We start from the raw sequence: 18,228 nt of genomic DNA on the forward strand, positions 1-18,228 counted from the left end.
AATTGGGTACAAGGCATCAATTTTGGTGCGGGGATACCCCCGAAGTCAAAGGAGGGAGGAAACCGTAATTAAACTCAGTTCAATAGTCTCAATAGTAGACCAGACCTTTGTATGTACCTCTTTATGTGTGTGTATATGTGTGTGTGTGTGTGTGTGTGTATGTATGTGTGTGTGTGTGTGTGTACACATACATCCAGCTGAGTAATCTTCTTTGGCTACTACATTAGTATCAGAAAGGTGGAAGGTTGTAATAAACATTCTTGATTAACTATTTAGTAAATTCAATATAAATGACACATTCCCAATTTTAGTTATATATTGTTTTAATGTAAATTGAATATTTTAGGGAAAAAGAACAAAAATGAAAACAAACAAACCACTTTTATTTGCAAAAATAAGTATTTACAGTAAAACCAATGCTTCTGTAAAATAACCCAAACATAATGAGTTTAGAGACCGTTAAAACAAAACATTTTACTTTTGTGTAAAGAAAGTACATCTGATGAAATACCAAGAAACACAGGTAATTAGAAGCCAACATCAAAACAGAACTCAAACTCTGTTTTATAAAGAAAGATTCTGCTTAGATATAGAACATACAAATCAAATTTTAATAATAGAATAAGACAAAAACATTAATTTAAGTTTTGTATCTATCATAGATCCTTAATTTCTTATGGCCCGTTTAGTCAGTATGCCACCTTTGGTGTAACCCTACTGGCATTATAGCATAACATTTTGTTCAACAAGCAATCAATTTAAGTGATCTCCTTTTTCAATGCTGTTTTTGCTAATGACATATTCCAAAATTACAAATTTACACAGCTATAGAAGATCTGCTAACAGTAACTTACATAAATCAATAGTGTATGCTACAAAAGAGCATACCGTCAATTCTGCCCACTTAATAAAAAAAAAAAAAGATGAATTGTCCACATGAAAAATAATCTTTCATTTCTGAAAGATGCTCCTAAATTGTAAATATAAAAGTCTAGTACATGATTTGATTTGTTTTAACTTTTAATGTAATTCAATATATGTTTCAACTTAACAAGAAGCAGTAGGCCATAAATTAGGAAAAACATGGGGCTCTGCTAGTATTTAATATCTGTAAACACTCATCCATTTTACTACAACAATGTCTAGTTGCTTAACAAATATTTTAAACATATTGTGTGTATTAATGTGGTTGCAGTTGTGGTGGTTTTATTGTTGTTCAATCAATCTAAATTAACCTAAGTCCTTACATGCCCAAAGCATCTTGTTATTTTCAGAGACAACTGGAGTTGGATTTAATTTCCACATCTGATAACGCAAGCCTAAATTGAAGTCATTGTAACAAACACATACTCCTTTATTTGGAACAAAATTACCAAATACTTCTAAAACAAAAGCAATAATGGTCATATTTTTATAACATTGGACACAGATAGGAGCCATGTAAAATAACACATTATCTTACAAAACATTTGGAAGGTCATGGATCAGTGTGTTGCACCAGTTTCACTCAGCTCTTTTGCAAATATTTCAAGATTCAGTTCTAAAAAGCAAAAAGGTAGTCTTACATTTTAGGAATACATACAAATAATTCTGTTAACATCATAAAGCAGTGTCTCTCATCTCTAAATGTACATTTACATCAGTCAAAAATATATTTTATACATTTTTTTAGGCCTATCTTGTTTTCTAGCACATAAAAAACCTCACAAACAAAACACCAACAAATGATGCTGATTAACTAGGCTGCCACTGATAAATACAATATACTCCATGTCAGAATTCTTTCTTTACTTTTGCAAACCACTTTTTCGCTCTCCTAAATTAACGTGCATTTCCATCAAAGTCTAGGCTGGACAAGTAATTAATTGGGCAGCTTTCAAAAAGTAATAGGATGCGAACTAGTTAAAAAATTTTTAAATAATGATAGATGTATATATCTATCTAAAAAATAAAACATACATACAAGACATGGAGTACATTGGTGTAACTACCATAGGTGCAGCTGCTATGGGGCTCAGAGCCGAAAGGGACCCATCTTTCTTACATGTATTATATAAATTTTTCACCATTGAGTGGTACATAGGGAATCTTACAAACTTTAGGTATTGGGCCTTCAAATACCTAGTTACGCCCCTGATGGAGTATCTATACATAGTATAAAATAAAGTCCCTAGTAGGCATCTGTCTGTTTGTTCAGGCTAATCTCGAGAACCACTGGATGCATTTTTGAGCATTTGTCGAGAAAGGTTTAGGTTTATGAAACATTAATGTACAGTATGACAAAGAGGAGCTGAGCAGTGACTATTTTATAGTGAAGCAAGTCAATGAAAAAATGGACGTCTGAGTGCTTTCTTAGCTTACATTTTGTAAACCGTTAAAGATATAGCACAACGATGGACTTTATTTTATACCATGCCAGGGTTGGAAAAAAAAAGTTGTTTTTTTTTTTAAAAAAAAACACCACCCTGGTTTTTGGGTTTAAACCAGTTATTTTGCATTAATGTTTAAATGAAAAAAAAAAAAAAAAAGAATCTTGCTATATATTAGAAACCTTGTTCAATCACGTTTTAATGCTTTCTAACATTAACATTAGGATTTGATATGATTTGACATCTTTCAATAAAACCAATTTTAGACTACACAGAATTAAAACATGCAAAAGCACTTTTCAGAGAAATACACAAACACAAAAAAAGGAGTTAAGCATTAGAACTGGAAATGTCACAGGCATTAAACATTTGAATAAAAATACTAGTTTAGAGGCCTTTTCAGTTCCCAGTCTGTTTCGTAGCTTCGAATGAACTAAACCGAAAGAAGAAAAAATTCTTTCTACACTAGCTGCAGATGCTTCAGTAGTCAGAAGTTGTTAAATAATGGAAAATACATTGCGGTTAACTTTTTTTTGCTCCCAGTTTCGCGTCCTTTGAAATTGAATACGGGGATTATCGGGAACGTGTGCAATACTTTTCCGCCTGGAAAACAGGCGAAAAGTCCTGCAGGAGAAAAGTCTGGACTTCTCGCCTCAAATTGAATATGGGCCTTAGTCATTTTTTCTAGCACTCACCTCAATAGGACTGAAGGTTTTGAATTGAAATACAAAGGTAAACATGAAGATTAAACCATGAGGTATTTCTCTGTATATTGCCTGTTTTATGTGTTGATGTCTACTCTCAAGATAGAAAATGTTAGCTGTGTTTTTTTTTCCTGCCCTATGGGAATGATGGGAGAGAAGTCTTAGCTTGATGCAAGGCAGATTTAGCACCTCTCTTATCTGGTTCATACTCCATATTTCTTTGTAGTGTGTGTGTGATTTACTGCATTGGTTCAGCTTACTCATATAAAGACCTCAAGCAACAAGAATGTGGAATAGTATCAGTCACCGTGTTGTGCTTGTAGTCACAGCATAATAATAATAAAATAAAAAAAAACACTTTTTTTAAAAAAAAAACAAACAAACATTTTGGTTTAAAACAGCCTACCCTGTACGTATTAGCTGATTTCTCCCCAAAAAATTGATGTAAGCTGTTAACAAATCCAAAATCTAAGTTTTTCTCTTTTTTTTACTGTTCCTATTTCAATTATGTGAAAAACGATTCTTTACTTTCAAACGAGTCTAGCTCCTGGTAAGAGTTTGGCATGACAATAAATAAAGCCCAGGGACAGACACTTAACAAGGCTGGAGTTGACCTAAGTAGAGTGTTTTTCTCATGGACAACTTTACATGGCCTTTTTAGCGTGTCACGTCAAAACTAAATCTTTTCGTGTTGACGTCAGGAGGGAAAATGACTTCTGACAACTACAAGGCAACCTTATAAGACCTCGGTCAAGAGAGACTATAACTATACCCATAAATTCAAAATTGCTAGTATTTAAATATTTTGTCTTAATACCTGAAAATAAATAATTACGTAAACCATGAAGAAGAAGAGTGCATACCTTGAAGTGCTGGGTAAAACGGTGAGAGGGTCCTCAGAGTACTTATAATACTGTCTGTATCTTTTCCTTTAAAAAGCTGAAGTACTTCTGGACTAAGGTGTCTTCCAGGATCTTGTGACTTGCTTGATGGCAATGTACTATTTGAGGCAGATGAAGGTGAATCCTGTGAATTGGATTCTTGATTCAATGCACTTGTAGGTTCTATATCAGTATTCATATTAGACAAATGATCATGACTAATTTCAAAGTCTGCATTCTGATGGGATTTAGCTAGATCGTCTTGAAGATCAGTGGTCACGGATACTCTGTAAACCGGACTACATTTACCATCCTGCTGGTCTGGATCAGTAGCCATCAGATAATCATTTGATGCCTCGGTCATAGTTACATTAACTAAATGTGAAGATGTCGAACATGGGGATTCTTGCTCTTCATGCTCTAGATCATCGATTTTATCTTCACACTCACTGTGTGAAGTGTTACCTTTGGGAAGTGAACTTTTAAGTGATAAAAAAGGTGAACTGGCTGTACCAAGTTGACTGGTGCCAGAGAACAAAGTGAATGTGGACAGTACATCTAGAGAAGCTCTCCTGGTCTTTTCTTTCTTTTCAACATCGCTTATTTCTTCATTTTTAAATGATTGTGATGTTGTACCCCAAGAGAATTTGGAATGGGTCTTGTCAGGATGATGTTCTGTAAAAAGAGTCTTCCATTTTGCAATATCTGAAACACAATGCATAGGTTATATATTAACATACAATTATCTAAATTGAGAACAAAACAAAGTGATACCTAAACAAAATCATATTGCAGGTAACAGTGGTGGGATGGGAGCATGCCACATAAGCTCACATTTGTCATTCTATTCATCATCACTATAGATGTGCAGCCGTTATGAAGGTCTATCTTTTTAAAAAAGCAATACACATGCTGTTATAAGACAATCATTTCAATAGCTCATTAGCAGCCATTCTTGGTATGTGAAGCAGGTGCTTTTAAAAACATGATCCACATTAATCTGGCGCATAGAGAAATAGTGGTGCTACCAATAGCAAAAACATACCATTTTTTTCTCTGGACAAGATCTAAAATAAATCTATGGTCTACAAAACCTTTTATCTTTGCACCACTTTTCAAATTGTGGATTTCTTGCCATTCGGTGAAGAAATATAACAGGTAAGAGGAGTCAGTAGTTTACAAAAGATGGCTCCACCATAAAATTAAACACATACAGGTTTGCTACAATCATGTCCATGATACTAAGCTACAAATAAAACCAAGACAGATAATTTATGCCTATAACAACTACACCATTGTTGTAACAACTGATAGTGGAAAAATCATGTTTAAGTATACCAAATGCTATAATCAATACAAATTGATACAAAGATAGGAAAAAAATAGAACAATGACCCATTTGTGGGTACTGTGCAAGGTGCTTTACACTTACTAGTAATATTCTGCCTGAAAGTTTTTAAACGGCTCTCATCAGAAACAACCCATCTGACTTTTGTAGTATTAGTTGTTGCTTCAGTTGCCTCATTTAAATCATCACTGGAGATTACGGCTGGTTCGGTGTCTGACGAAGCAGCAAAGAGTATGTGCTGCTCTTGTTGCAATCCTGATGTATTTGGCTTGTTCTCTGTACCTTCTAAATTAAACAAAGATTAAGATTTACAATATGGATAAACACAAGTCCATCTCACTCAACATTTTCTACTTTTTGGGGCAGATGCTATTAGCCACATGTTAAGTCACATATTCCGTTCTCCCAGGTAAAGTGTCTGGAGCTGTTAAATTACACACCCATGATCAACCCATGAGTAGCATTTACTACGTATAAGCGTTCACTACTATCCCTGGGATGGTGGTGGGTGTGTGATTGAATGGCTTCGGGCACTTTACCCAAGAAAAAAAGACCATGCAAAGTAATGTGAGGCTATGTGAATCTGCCCATTTCAGTTGCTCCAGATGTAGAAAAACAAAATGTTGCAGTCTTGTACTATTCTATTCTGTAGTGAGAAATAGATACATATAATAACCTAAGTTAACAAAAAAACATCATCTTACTTACTATGCTAACTATATGATCCTTAATAAAAGAAATAGTGGCAAGAGCCCCAAAACATAATGGTACCCATTTGGTGGACACCTTTGTCACTTTTCGACAATTAAACAAGAAAAGGTACTTGAGTAATTGAATAAATGTGATTGCTAGGATTTTATAAAAATGAGAAATGTATTTAATAGAAATATCCATATATCACAAACACTAATAACTAAAAAGCCAGTGGCAGCAAGGGTTGGAGTGATGGCGCTGAATAAGTGGTCAATTTCTTTTTATACAATTAACAGATATCTGCTTGGGCATTATACTGTATCCCCCCCAAGCTAATTCATCAGCATAATGCTTACAGACAATGTCGGCACTGGGCATACAAAAGGAAAGCATTACATAATAACAATCTTCCTGATACAAGTGTGTGTGAGGCGTATGATAATGGTTCTCTTTTATTAGATACAGTGTATGCTAGGACATTGATGAGTTCTGAATTGATGTATAAGGCAAATTTTCTTTTTATATCTGCAATAAGCATTATCAATTAAATGAAAAATGTATGGTCTTTATACAATATTCTGTACAGAGCAAACTAGTAATATCATGCACATCTATGATATCATGAGGGTCCTGAGTCCAAGTAAATTAGAGCAGGACATAATAATTTAATACATTTAGCTCTTTAATGAACTGACCATCACGAAGTAAACACTTGTAGAATAAAGAATTTGCATGCAGCCAATTCCAACAGTAGGCACATAATTAACTGGGAGATTTAAAATCGGACAACCAGACCGTTGCAGGAGTGTTTAAAGCAGTTTTTAGCTTCAAACGCTGTAAAACATACTATCCAATCTGACTGATAATTGGATAGTTTGTGTGTATCCGGCTTTACATTACAGTTGCTTGTGGAAGGAATACTCACACTGAAGGATTCCCTTCAGTGTGATCTGATCTTGCTGCACAATCAGCTTGTCACCAGCAAAGTAGACCCCTCACTAAGAAACTGGACCAATGGTTGCCATGTAACCTTCATAGTAGGAAGAATGGACACAGGGACAGAGCATCCCAAAACAGCAGATGAGATCTGCGCTTAGCGACTTCATCCTATCGGTAAGATATCATCTTGTCAGCAGGACACTACTAACATACAAAATTATTGTGCCAGAAACACTGAAGGCTGCTTTTAGCATCCTGGGAAACATACGCCGCAATTCAATTCAAAGAGATGCTGAATAGCCCTGGAGGGAGCTCCCGAAGCTATTAAATTCAGCCCGATGTTTAGTCCGACTAAAAGATTTCTTCTCGCACCCACCCGAGTGTGCGAGGAGAAATCCGACTAAAGTGCTGGCTGTGCGGCTGGCATTTTAGTTGGAGAATGCTTGCTCGCGACTAAACACCTAGGTTAAGCCGCAAGACCTGGCATTCTACGACTTAACATCGCGCTGAATTGAATAGCTACCTCCCGGGTCTATTTAGCATGGCTTTGAATTGAATCGCGACTATATACAGCACCGATTCAAAGAGCTTGTATAGTACTGCACATTGCCTATTACCAATACTTGGAACATTACCAGTATAAGTTAATGATACTGCATATACCCCAGAATTTTCATATTTTGGCCTTTATTCGCCACCACAATGGCTTTGAAATGAAACAAACACGATGTGCTTTAACTGCAGACTTTCAGATTTAATTTGAGGGTAATTACATCCAAATCAGGTGAACGGTGTATGAATTACAATGGTTTCTATATGTGCCTCCCACTTTTTAAGGGGCCAAAAGTAATGGGACTATCAACTCAAAAGCTATTTCATGGACAGGTGTGGGCTATTCCCTCATTATTTCATTATCAATTAAGCAGGTAAAAGGTCTGGAGTTGATTCTAGGTGTGACATTTGCATTTGGTATCAGCTGCTGTCGACTCTCAATATGAGATCCAAAGAGCTGTCACTACCAGTGAAGCAAGCCATCATTAGGCTGAAAAATCAAAACAAACCCATCAGAGAGATAGCAAAAACATTAGGTGTGGCCAAATCAACTGTTTGGAACATTCTTAAAAAGAAAGAACGCATCGGAGAGCTCAGCAACACCAAAACACCCGGAAGACCACGGAAAACAACTGTGGTGGATGACAGAAGAATTATTTCCCTGGTGAAAAAAAAACCCTTCACAACAGTTGGCCAAATCAAGAACACTCTCCAGGAGGTAGGTGTATATGTGTCAAAGTCAACAATCAAGAGAAGACTTCACAAGAGTGAATATAGAGGGTTCACCACAAGATGTAACCATTGGTGAGCCACAAAAACAGGAAGACCAGATTAGAGTTTGCCAAACAACATCTAAAAAAGTCATTACAGTTCTGGAACAACATCCTATGGACAGATGAGACAAAGATCAACTTGTACCAGAGTGATGAGAAGAGTATGGAGAAGGAAAGGAACTGCTCATGATCCAAAACATACCACCTCATCAATGAAGCATGGTGATGGTAGTGTCATGGCTTGGGCATGTATGGCTGCCAATGGAACTGGTTCCCTTGTATTTATTGATGATGTGACTGCTGACAAAAGCAGCAAAATGAATTCTGAAGTATTTCGGGCAATATTATATGCTCATATTCAGTCAAATGCTTCAGAACTCATTGGACGGCGCTTCACAGTGCAGATGGACAATGACCCGAAGCATACTGCAAAAGCAACCAAAGAGTTTTGTAAGGCTAAAAAGTGGAATGCTATTTAATGGCCAAGTCAATCCCCTGACCTGAATCCGATTGAGCATGCATTTCACTTGATGAAGACAAAACTGAAGGGAAAATGCCCCAAGAACAAGCAGGAACTGAAGACATTTGCAGTAGAGGCCTGGCAGAGCATCACCAGGGATGAAACCCAGCATCTGGTGATGTCTATGCGTTCCAGACTTCAGGCTGTAATTGCCTGCAAAGGATTTGCAACAAAGTATTAAAAAGTGAAATTTAGATTTAGGATTGTTTAGTTTGTCCCATTACTTTTGGCCCCTTAAAAAGTGGGAGGCACATATAGAAACCGTTGTAATTCCTACACCGTTCACCTGATTTGGATGTAATTACCCTCAAATTAAATCTGAAAGTCTGCAGTTAAAGCACATCTTGTTTGTTTCATTTCAAAGCCATTGTGGTGGTGAATAGAGGCCAAAATATGAAAATTCTGTCAATGTCCCATTATTTATGCACCTGACTGTGTATGTGTGTGTGTGTGTGTGTGTGTGTGTGTGTGTGTGTGTGTATATATCTTCAATCTACACTTTGCAAATTTATCTGGATTAAAAAAAAAACGCGAATCCGATTATGTATTCTCGCCATGGCGTAAGCACCTACTAAGCAGGGATTTTAAAAAAAACGAAAAGTGGTAAAATGTTTCCTCTCAACCAAGGTGATTGTGCTGTGGGAGTGTAAAGGCACACATCCACTAGCAGACCTCAAAACGACTGCACGATTACGACATTGTAATCGTGCAGTTGTTGGTCAGTCAGTGCAGGCACATCAATCATCCCCTAACATGCTCAAACTGACGTTATCGTCAGGATGTTCAACATGTTTGGCCGATGATGGATGTCTAAAACGACCAGCGGAAGCGCGCTTCGCTGGTCATTTTAGACATTTTAATGAATGATTTGCAAACGATTAATAAACGATAACATTATTGTTCAATCGCTCAATTTAATCGTGTAGTGGGTGTGCCTTAAGCTCGTTTACTAGGTCGAGTGGCGGCTTCAGAAGTGTTGCTGCAGCACAGTTTAATATTCAAATAGGAGAGCCACACCAACTGCCAGTCATGTTTGGCAGCATTTGAGGTGACAGTTTGTGTGGATCCCCCATTTGAATATTGGACTATGCTGCAGCCAAACCTCTGGAGTCGCCACTGCTAAGGACTTAACACTGTGACTAGGCTTTTTCCATTTGGACACTTCACTTGCTTTGTATTTTAGTTTTCTCGAACATGGCAATTGAGTTTTTAAATGTTAAAAGGGGAGATGGTGCCTCACACCATTGTCCCCATCACAGAAGACGGAGCCTGCCTGTTCCGGGCCCTCTCCTATCTCATGCATGGCACTCAGCTAATGGCTAGGGAGGTGCGTGAAATAATTGTGGACAACTGGGAGGAGTTCTCCATCATGTCCCATGACAGCATGGGGGACAACTACACCAGCTACGGTGAGTGCCTCCTTGAAATATCCCAACCCTTTACTTATGGTGGTTTATGCGAACCTGAGGCGACTGGACAACTGTTCCGAATAAGTCTTTGAGGTTTACCGCACTTAGGGGTCCACTTATCAATGAGTTTTATCATACACGTTTTAAAACTCATTGCATATGACATATGGTGCTCAAGCCAATCAGCTCCCAACTGTCATTTCTAAAACAGATGCCAGGAGCTGATTGGCTGGAGCACAATTATCATACGCAAAGAGTTTTAAAACTCATTGCGTATGACAAAACTTATTGATAAATGGGCCCGTGTCTTGATACTAGCACGCTCCTTTACATCATAAAATATAAACGAAGCATATAAATGAAGATGGTATGAAAGACATGAAAATATCTAAAAGGCCTACCCAGATTAAACCAGGTACATACATACATACATATATATATATATATACACACACACACACACACACATATATACACACAGTGCACCCAGAAGGTATTCACAGCCTCACTTTTTCCACATTGTTATATCACAGCCTTATTCCAAAATGGAATAAATTAATTTTTGTCCTCAAAATTCTACACACAATAGCCCATAAGGACAACGTGTAAAAAATCTTTGAGATTTTTGCTAATTTGATTAAAAAAATAAAAATAAGAAATCACATGTACATAAGTATTCACAGCCTTTGCTCAATACTTTGTTGATGCACCTTTGGCAGAAATTACAGCCTCAAGTCTTTTTGAATATGATGCCACAAGCTTGGCACACCTATCTTTGGGCAGTTTCACCCATTCCTCTTTGCAGTACCTCTCAAGCTCCATCAGGTTGGATGGGAAGCGTCGGTGCACAGTCATTTTCAGATCTCTTCAGAGATGTTCAATCAGATTCAAGTCTTGGCTCTGGCTGAGTGACTCAAGGACATTCACAGAGTTGTCCTGAAGCCACTCCTTTGATATCTTGGCTGCGTGCTTAGGGTCGTTGTCCTGCTAAAAGATGAACCGTCGCCCCAGTCTGAGGTCAAGAGCGCTCTGGAGCAGGTTTTCATCCAGGATGTCTCTGTACATGGTTGCATTCATCTTTTCCTCTATCCTGACTAGTCTCCCAGTTCCTGCCGCTGAAAAACATCCCCACAGCATGATGCTGCCACCACCATTCTTCACTGTAGGGATGGTATTGGCCTGGTGATGAGCGGTGCCTGGTTTCATTCAAACATAACACCTAGCATTCACACCAAATAGTTCAATCTTTGCCTCATCAGACCAGAGAATTTTGTTTCTCATGGTCTGAGAGCCCTTCAGGTGCATTTTGGCAAACTCCAGGCGGGCTGCCATGTGCTTTTTACTAAGGAGTGGCTTCCGTCTGCCCACTCTACCATACAGGCCTGGTTGGTGGATTGCTGCAGAGATGGTTGTCCTTCTTGAAGGTTCTTCTCTCTCCACAGAGGAATGCTGTAGCTCTGACAGAGTGACCATCGGGTTCTTGGTCACCTCCCTGACTAGGGCCCTTCTACCCCGATCGCTCAGTTTAGACGGCTGGCCAACTCTAGGAAGAGGCCTGGTGGTTCCGAACTTCTTCCATTTACAGATGATGGAGGCCACTGTGCTCATTGGGACCTTCAAAGCAGCGGATCATTTTCTGTACCCTTCCCCAGATTTGTGCCTCGAGACAATCCTGTTTGAGGTCTACAGACAATTCCTTGGACTTCATGCTTGGTTTGTGCTCTGACATGCACTGTCAAGTGTGGGACCTTATATAGACAGGTGCATGCCTTTCAAAATCATGTCCAATCAACTGAATTTACCACAGGTGGACTCCAATTAAGCTGTAGGAACATCTCAAGGATGATTAGTGGAAACAGGATGCACCTGAGCTCAATTTTGAGCTTCATGGTAAAGGCTGTGAATACTTATGTACATGTGATTTCTTAGTTTATTTTGTTTTTATTAAATTTGCAAAAATCTCAAAACAACTTTTTACACATTGTCATTACGGGGTAATTGTGTGTAGAATTTTGAGGACAAAAATGAATTTATTCCATTTTGGAATAAGGCTGTAACATAATAAAAGGTGGAAAAAGTGAAGCGCTGTGAATACTTTCCGGATGCACTGAACACACACACACACACACACACACACACACACACACGGTCAACCGGAGATGGTGCTGATGAGCAGCAGATTCTGTGGGACAGGAGAGATCCATCCACGCAGAGTAGAAAGGGAGTGTGGGAACATGCCTAGATGCTACCCCTTGGCACAGAGCCCAGGTGGGGCTGGAGCAGTCAGACAGTCCAGGGGGACAGCAGTCAGAGTGAAACAGGCCGGGTGGCTAGGGTCAGACCTGAAGGATGCAGGGAGATCCCTAAACCCTCTGACAGGATCCGTTTGAGGCAGTGGCAGCCAGCTAAGCCAGGCCAGAGCCTGTGTTACACAGCAGGAAGCAGGGCTGAGACTGAAATTTTGAGTGGGCCAGAAGGCCAGTCCAGACCTGCATGTGACTTTGAATTTACAGATTAGCTGTGTTCTATTAGTAAGGGCTCAAGAAGTGAGTTAGCTGCCCTGAATGGGGACTAGGCATTTGTTATTTTTGTTTCTGACACCCATTTACCGAGTTAATTACCCCACAATATCACTATATCCATCTATAAGAAAGGAGAGCGCACTCGTTAAGAAAGTCACATATAAATCTTTACTCAAATATAATGCTCGCGTACATCAAAGTTTAAAACTGCAAATATCACTCGAAGGTCCTTTCCAGTCATTCAGTTAGTAGCCACAACTGCCGACAGTATCCTCGGAGCGCCACTGTCTCTGAATGGAACAGGTGCCATCACAATGCCTCACGCTCTCTGCCACTCTTAACGCATTTCATCACAGGCTCCCCCTGACAAAACGCGTTGGGCGTGGCAGAGAGCGTGAGGCGTTGTGACGTCACCTGTTCAATCCAGAGACAGTGGCGCTCCGAGGATATTGTCGGCAGTTGTAGCTGGACGGACCTCCGAGCGATATGTGCAGTTTTAAACTTTGATGTACGTGAGCATTGTTTCAGTAAAGATGTGAGGCACCTTTATATGTCGTCACTTTTTAAGCCTGGTGAGTGCCCCACTTTTTTGTATTAGTCAATTGGAGGAGTTTTTTTGGACTCTGTGTGGTGGACAACCAAGCTGCTGCTTTTGGACTGTTTGATGTAAGCATGCGGCTCTTTCTTTGTTGTGCTGCAGCTCGCAACAGCCCCCACAGTGGCTTGGGGGCACGGGGGCTGTTGCTACACCACTGCAATTGTGAACGCTGGCCTCTGAAGCGATCAGAGGCTAAAGAAGCCTCTGATCGTTTCAGAGTCCAGCGTTCTCAGTGATGCAGTGCGTGGGTGATGTCCCAACATCATCCGTGATGTGAGGAGCCTGTGTCCCAGTTTGATAAAGCAGTCAGCGGGAGTGACAGCGGGAGCATTGCCCAGCGTGAAGTCAGATAAGTACTGGGGGCATTGCCTAAGGGGCACAACTACAGGGGGCACTGCATAAGGGGCAGTAGTACGGGGGTGTGACATAAGGTCATGCCCCTGCAAATATCATACCAAAAGGCGTGCACACAAAAATGGTGCATGGCCTTGTGATAGCTAGGCCACACCCCATTTTTGCACGCACGTGGCTCAAACTTGACCACATATATTTTTTGGCTCTTTGTCTCTGACTGGTTGGCCACTCCTGCACTATAGCATATTTTATATGTATATAAAAATGCTACACATTATGTTTTTGTTTTTTTTTCTACTGTAGACTAAAGAAAATGACCTCTTGCTGCATGTAAATACGTCATATTAGATTATAATAGATTGGTTGGCATGGGTTGACCTTTGTGTAATGCTGTTAAGCTCCAATGTGTTATAATTATTACTACCAGAAATCACCTATGGAAAAATTAAATTTGGGCAATATATCTGTGGAGGCATCTCTTGCTCTCTTTCTTGTCCCAGAGTCTCCTTTGGCAGACCATTTAACTGAACGGTACACTCCTGCTTCATTAGAAGAAAAAGTGCTTGAAGATTGAATGGACTTCTTTGCATCCCACAGAAATTTCATATCCCTGCTCTTGTGATCTAAAAGAAAGCAAGTAGAACTGTAGTAAGCTCAAGTACATGAACATACAAATCATTCATCACAGATAATTTTAGTAAATAATGGTTAATAAGCTCACTAATGGAAATTATATGTATCTTATTTTGCTAGCTAAAATGAGTGTTTTTCAACATTAAGTTTTGTTGTGAAATGAAAACTATATTTTTTTTACTTTAACGATTTGTACTCAACCATCTTTTATGGAAGCAGAATTTAAAAAGGATAAAACACTTTTAAAACTAATACTGTATGTATATATATATATATATATATATATATATATATACACACATACATACACATACATACATACACACACACACATACATACATATATATATATATATATAAGTCTGCACAAGTCTAGGTCTAACAGGTAAAACATTTATCTTTGAAATCAAATAGTGTTTGCATATATGATAAATAAAAATAGCTAGTGTTTGAAAGTGTAACTATAGATCTCCAAATACCTGAATATCCACTCTCCTTGCTTTCAAGATATTTATCCCGTTTGTATGTGGATGGATAATCCTACAACAAAAAGTAGCGTATGAAAAAGTAGTGTATGAAAACAAAACAAGAACAAACAGAAGAAAAGCCTAGATAATTGATTATTTTTTTATTATATGGGCATTAATCTTAATATCAAATAGAGAAGTAGTTTATAAGATTGTTAGAAAACCCTTGTATGGGCCCAAGAATGTTACAAATGTCTAATATCAGGATGACAAATTAGTTCACATTTAGTCAAATTTATGCAGCACTAACAAAAAAAAAAAAAAAAAAAAGTTAAAATTCAACTAGTCTCTTAATTTTCTACAATTGTACAACTATATAAAATATGAAACACAGTTTCCAGATAAAAAAATCCAACAAGACTGCATGCAACCAGCATCAGGGTTATGGGTGCCCAAGGCTTATTGGCTGCAACACAGTGGTGGGCGATGTCAGACTCAAGGGCAGAATAGAGCCCTCCCCCATTATAAAAGCAGAGGCAAGGTTGCCGGCGTGAACTGTCACCGGTTTATTATGAAGAGAGCAGACTGCCGGGGTGCATGTTCAGCCGCTGTGTGTTTGTTTATGGATCTGCAGGGCAGTATCTGGGCTGGCTACAATCTATCCAGCCAGCAAGTGGGCAGTATCTAGGCCAGCTGTAATTTTGTCCAGCCACCAAGTGAGGCAGTTTCTAGGCTGTTATTAAAAATGTGTGTCCAACCACTAAATCTGCATAATCTGGGCCACTGTTTAAAATTATGTGTGTGTCCAACTAGCAGGTGGAAAACAAATGACCACATACCACAAATTGCACTTTGTAAAGAATAATGTAAGAATGGCTTGACATTTTAGCTTCACAAATAAGATGTGAAATAGTAAGCAGATTCTAATATACAGTACATTAAATAGGTTTGTCAACTTATAAAAAAAGATTAGTATTAGCTTTATATCAACATGTAAAATCATTGACGGCAAAGCTGAAAACTATAACAATTATTAAAACACTTGCTAATATAGGGATGAAAAAATCTAACTTGGTGGGCCAGAATCATATAGAAGGCTGTTAGTGGGCACAAGGAAAGTACTGGATGTTTTTGTGTCAAATGGCTCATTTGTGCAATTTTAAAGAAAATAAGCAAAATTACAAATTACTGAAATAAAAAATGAATAGACAGGTAGGAAAAAAAAAAGGTGAGAATTTGTGGAATTTTGAGGCCACAAATGTAAAAAAATAAATAAAATAAAAAAATGCAATACGAAGACTTTTGGAGGATGGCCCGATATCAAGAAGAGCAGCAAAGAAGCCACTTCTCTCCAGCAAAAACATCAGGGACAGACTGATTTTCTTCAAAAGGTACAGGGACTGGACTGCAGTAAAGTTATTTTCTCTGATGAATCCCCTGTCAGATTGTTGGGGCATCTGGAAAAACACTTGTCCAGAGAACGAAAGTTGAGTGCTACCATCAGTCCTGTGTTTTGCCAACAGTAAAGCATCCTGAGACCATTAATGTGTGGGGTTGCTTCTTAGCCAAGGGAGTGGACTCACTCACAATTTTGCCTAAGAACACAGCCATGAATAAAGAATGGTACCAATACATCCTCCAAAAGCAACTTCTCCCAACCATCCAAGAACAGTTTGGTGACGAACAATGCCTTTTCCAGCATGATGGAGCACCTTGCCATAAGGCAAAAGTCATAACTAAGTGGCTCGGGGAACAAAACATTGAAATTTTGGGAAACTTCCCAGACCTTAATCCCATTGAGAACTTGTGGTCAATCCTCAAGAGGTGGGTGGACGAACAAAAACCCACAAATTCTGACAAACTCCAAGCATTGATTAGGCAAGAATGGGCAGCCATCAGTCAGTATGTGGCCCAGAAGTTGATTGACAACATGCCAGGGCGAGTTACAGAGGTCTTGAGAAAGAATGGTCAACACTGCAAATATTGACTCTTTGCATAAACTTAATGTAATTGTCAATAAAATCCTTTGACACTTATGAAATGCTTGTAATTTTACTTCAGTTTACCATAGTAACATCTGACAAAAAGGTCTAAAAACACTGAAGCAGCAAACTTTATGAAAATCAATACTTGTGTTATTCTCAAAATTTTTGCCCATGGCTGTACATCTTTCTGGTGAATGGTCAGCCCTTTCTATAATTGTCCTGATGCAAACGCTACTAAGACTAATATCTATGGTAAATACATAGACACAGTTATTAACCACCTAGAAGAAAGATTTCCAGATATGCTAATTATATCCTGATTTTCAAGACTTTTCAAAACAGAGAGCTTGTGAGATCACATTAATCTAAAAATGGAAGTCCTGCATGCTTAAACTATGAAGATAGTAATACTAGAACAGGCAGTTAGTTCTACAATAATGTAGATTCAAAACAAATAATGCATACATTCTCAAAAACCAAGATCAAAAAGTGTGGGGAAAATAAATAAAAAACACGTACACGTCTTGATTTAGTTTTCCGACAGTAAACATTTACTGCCGCATCCAATTCAGCTACAAAATCCTTTGCCAGTGCTGCCTCTTCTGAGGATACAATCACAAATGTTTCCTGTAGGTGGAAAAAGAAATTACAGCCTTCTTAAGAAGCTTCCTTAACATACCGTAATAATAAAGTATTTAGCCAAAATTCTGAGAACCATCTTCATATATTATAAAGGGACTCATTAGTGGGGAATTAAATTCTTCGGAATCAACCCGATGTACCATTACGAAATGACACACAGCATCCGCTAATATCGAAAGGAGCGAAAACCTGCAATGTTGGCACTACTGTTACTGGCATATATGGCCGGCAAATCGCACAGAATTGCATTCCTCTCGTTGTCTTCCACTTTCCGCAACAAGTTTGTGTAAATTACTTAATATCCAGTGTTCAATTCATAATTCATCATTTATACTGTACAAATATTGTATGTGTTTGTATATATTTACAATAGCTCACATTTCAAAATTAAATCCCTTCAAAATATTAAAAAGGTGTTGAAACGCTTTTTAACTTACCATATATTTTAAGATGTCCTCTCTCTGAGCTTCAAATATCTGTCAAAAAAAATTTCAAACATTACCACAGCACTGTTTTCATTAAAACATTATATAGCTTTCATAACTTTTAATATTGTTTGCTTCTTCTATTTATTGAAGTAATGAAGAAATCATTAAAACTATGAAATCTAGGTCAGTCATTTTTTTAGCGAAGAGCATCATACAGTATACTAGCCATATCTATGGAAATTTTAACAAAGCCAAAGATTTCTTGCCAACTAATCTGACAGACACATATTTGAGTCCTTCCCACATCTACAGCATGAGTTCAGCAATAAGGGTACTCTACTTCCCTAGTTACCTCATAATGTTCACTCTTTGGTAAACATAAGTATATCAAATTGTAACACCCAATACAAA

The 18,228-nt window shown here is 38.2% G+C and overlaps 1 protein-coding gene across 1 annotated transcript in view; it reads right to left on the reverse strand.

Annotated features, from left to right (window-relative positions):
* Positions 1-362: 362 nt before the first annotated feature.
* Positions 363-18,228, reverse strand: part of LOC148519650 (uncharacterized) — a 65,593-nt gene continuing 47,727 nt past the window's right edge. Inside the window, exons 10-16 of the mRNA XM_088476304.1 lie at positions 17,827-17,865; positions 17,267-17,374; positions 14,775-14,835; positions 14,097-14,285; positions 5,387-5,587; positions 3,937-4,659; positions 363-1,540 (exon numbers count right to left, since the gene is read on the reverse strand). Coding sequence (XP_088332430.1) covers positions 1,485-1,540; positions 3,937-4,659; positions 5,387-5,587; positions 14,097-14,285; positions 14,775-14,835; positions 17,267-17,374; positions 17,827-17,865 — 1,377 coding nt within the window. The 3' untranslated portion in view covers positions 363-1,484. The remainder of the gene's footprint in view (positions 1,541-3,936; positions 4,660-5,386; positions 5,588-14,096; positions 14,286-14,774; positions 14,836-17,266; positions 17,375-17,826; positions 17,866-18,228) is intronic.

This window comes from Taudactylus pleione, unplaced genomic scaffold, assembly GCF_031769625.1.
Source record: "Taudactylus pleione unplaced genomic scaffold, aTauple2 ptg000186l, whole genome shotgun sequence".
Taxonomy (NCBI): domain Eukaryota; kingdom Metazoa; phylum Chordata; class Amphibia; order Anura; family Myobatrachidae; genus Taudactylus; species Taudactylus pleione.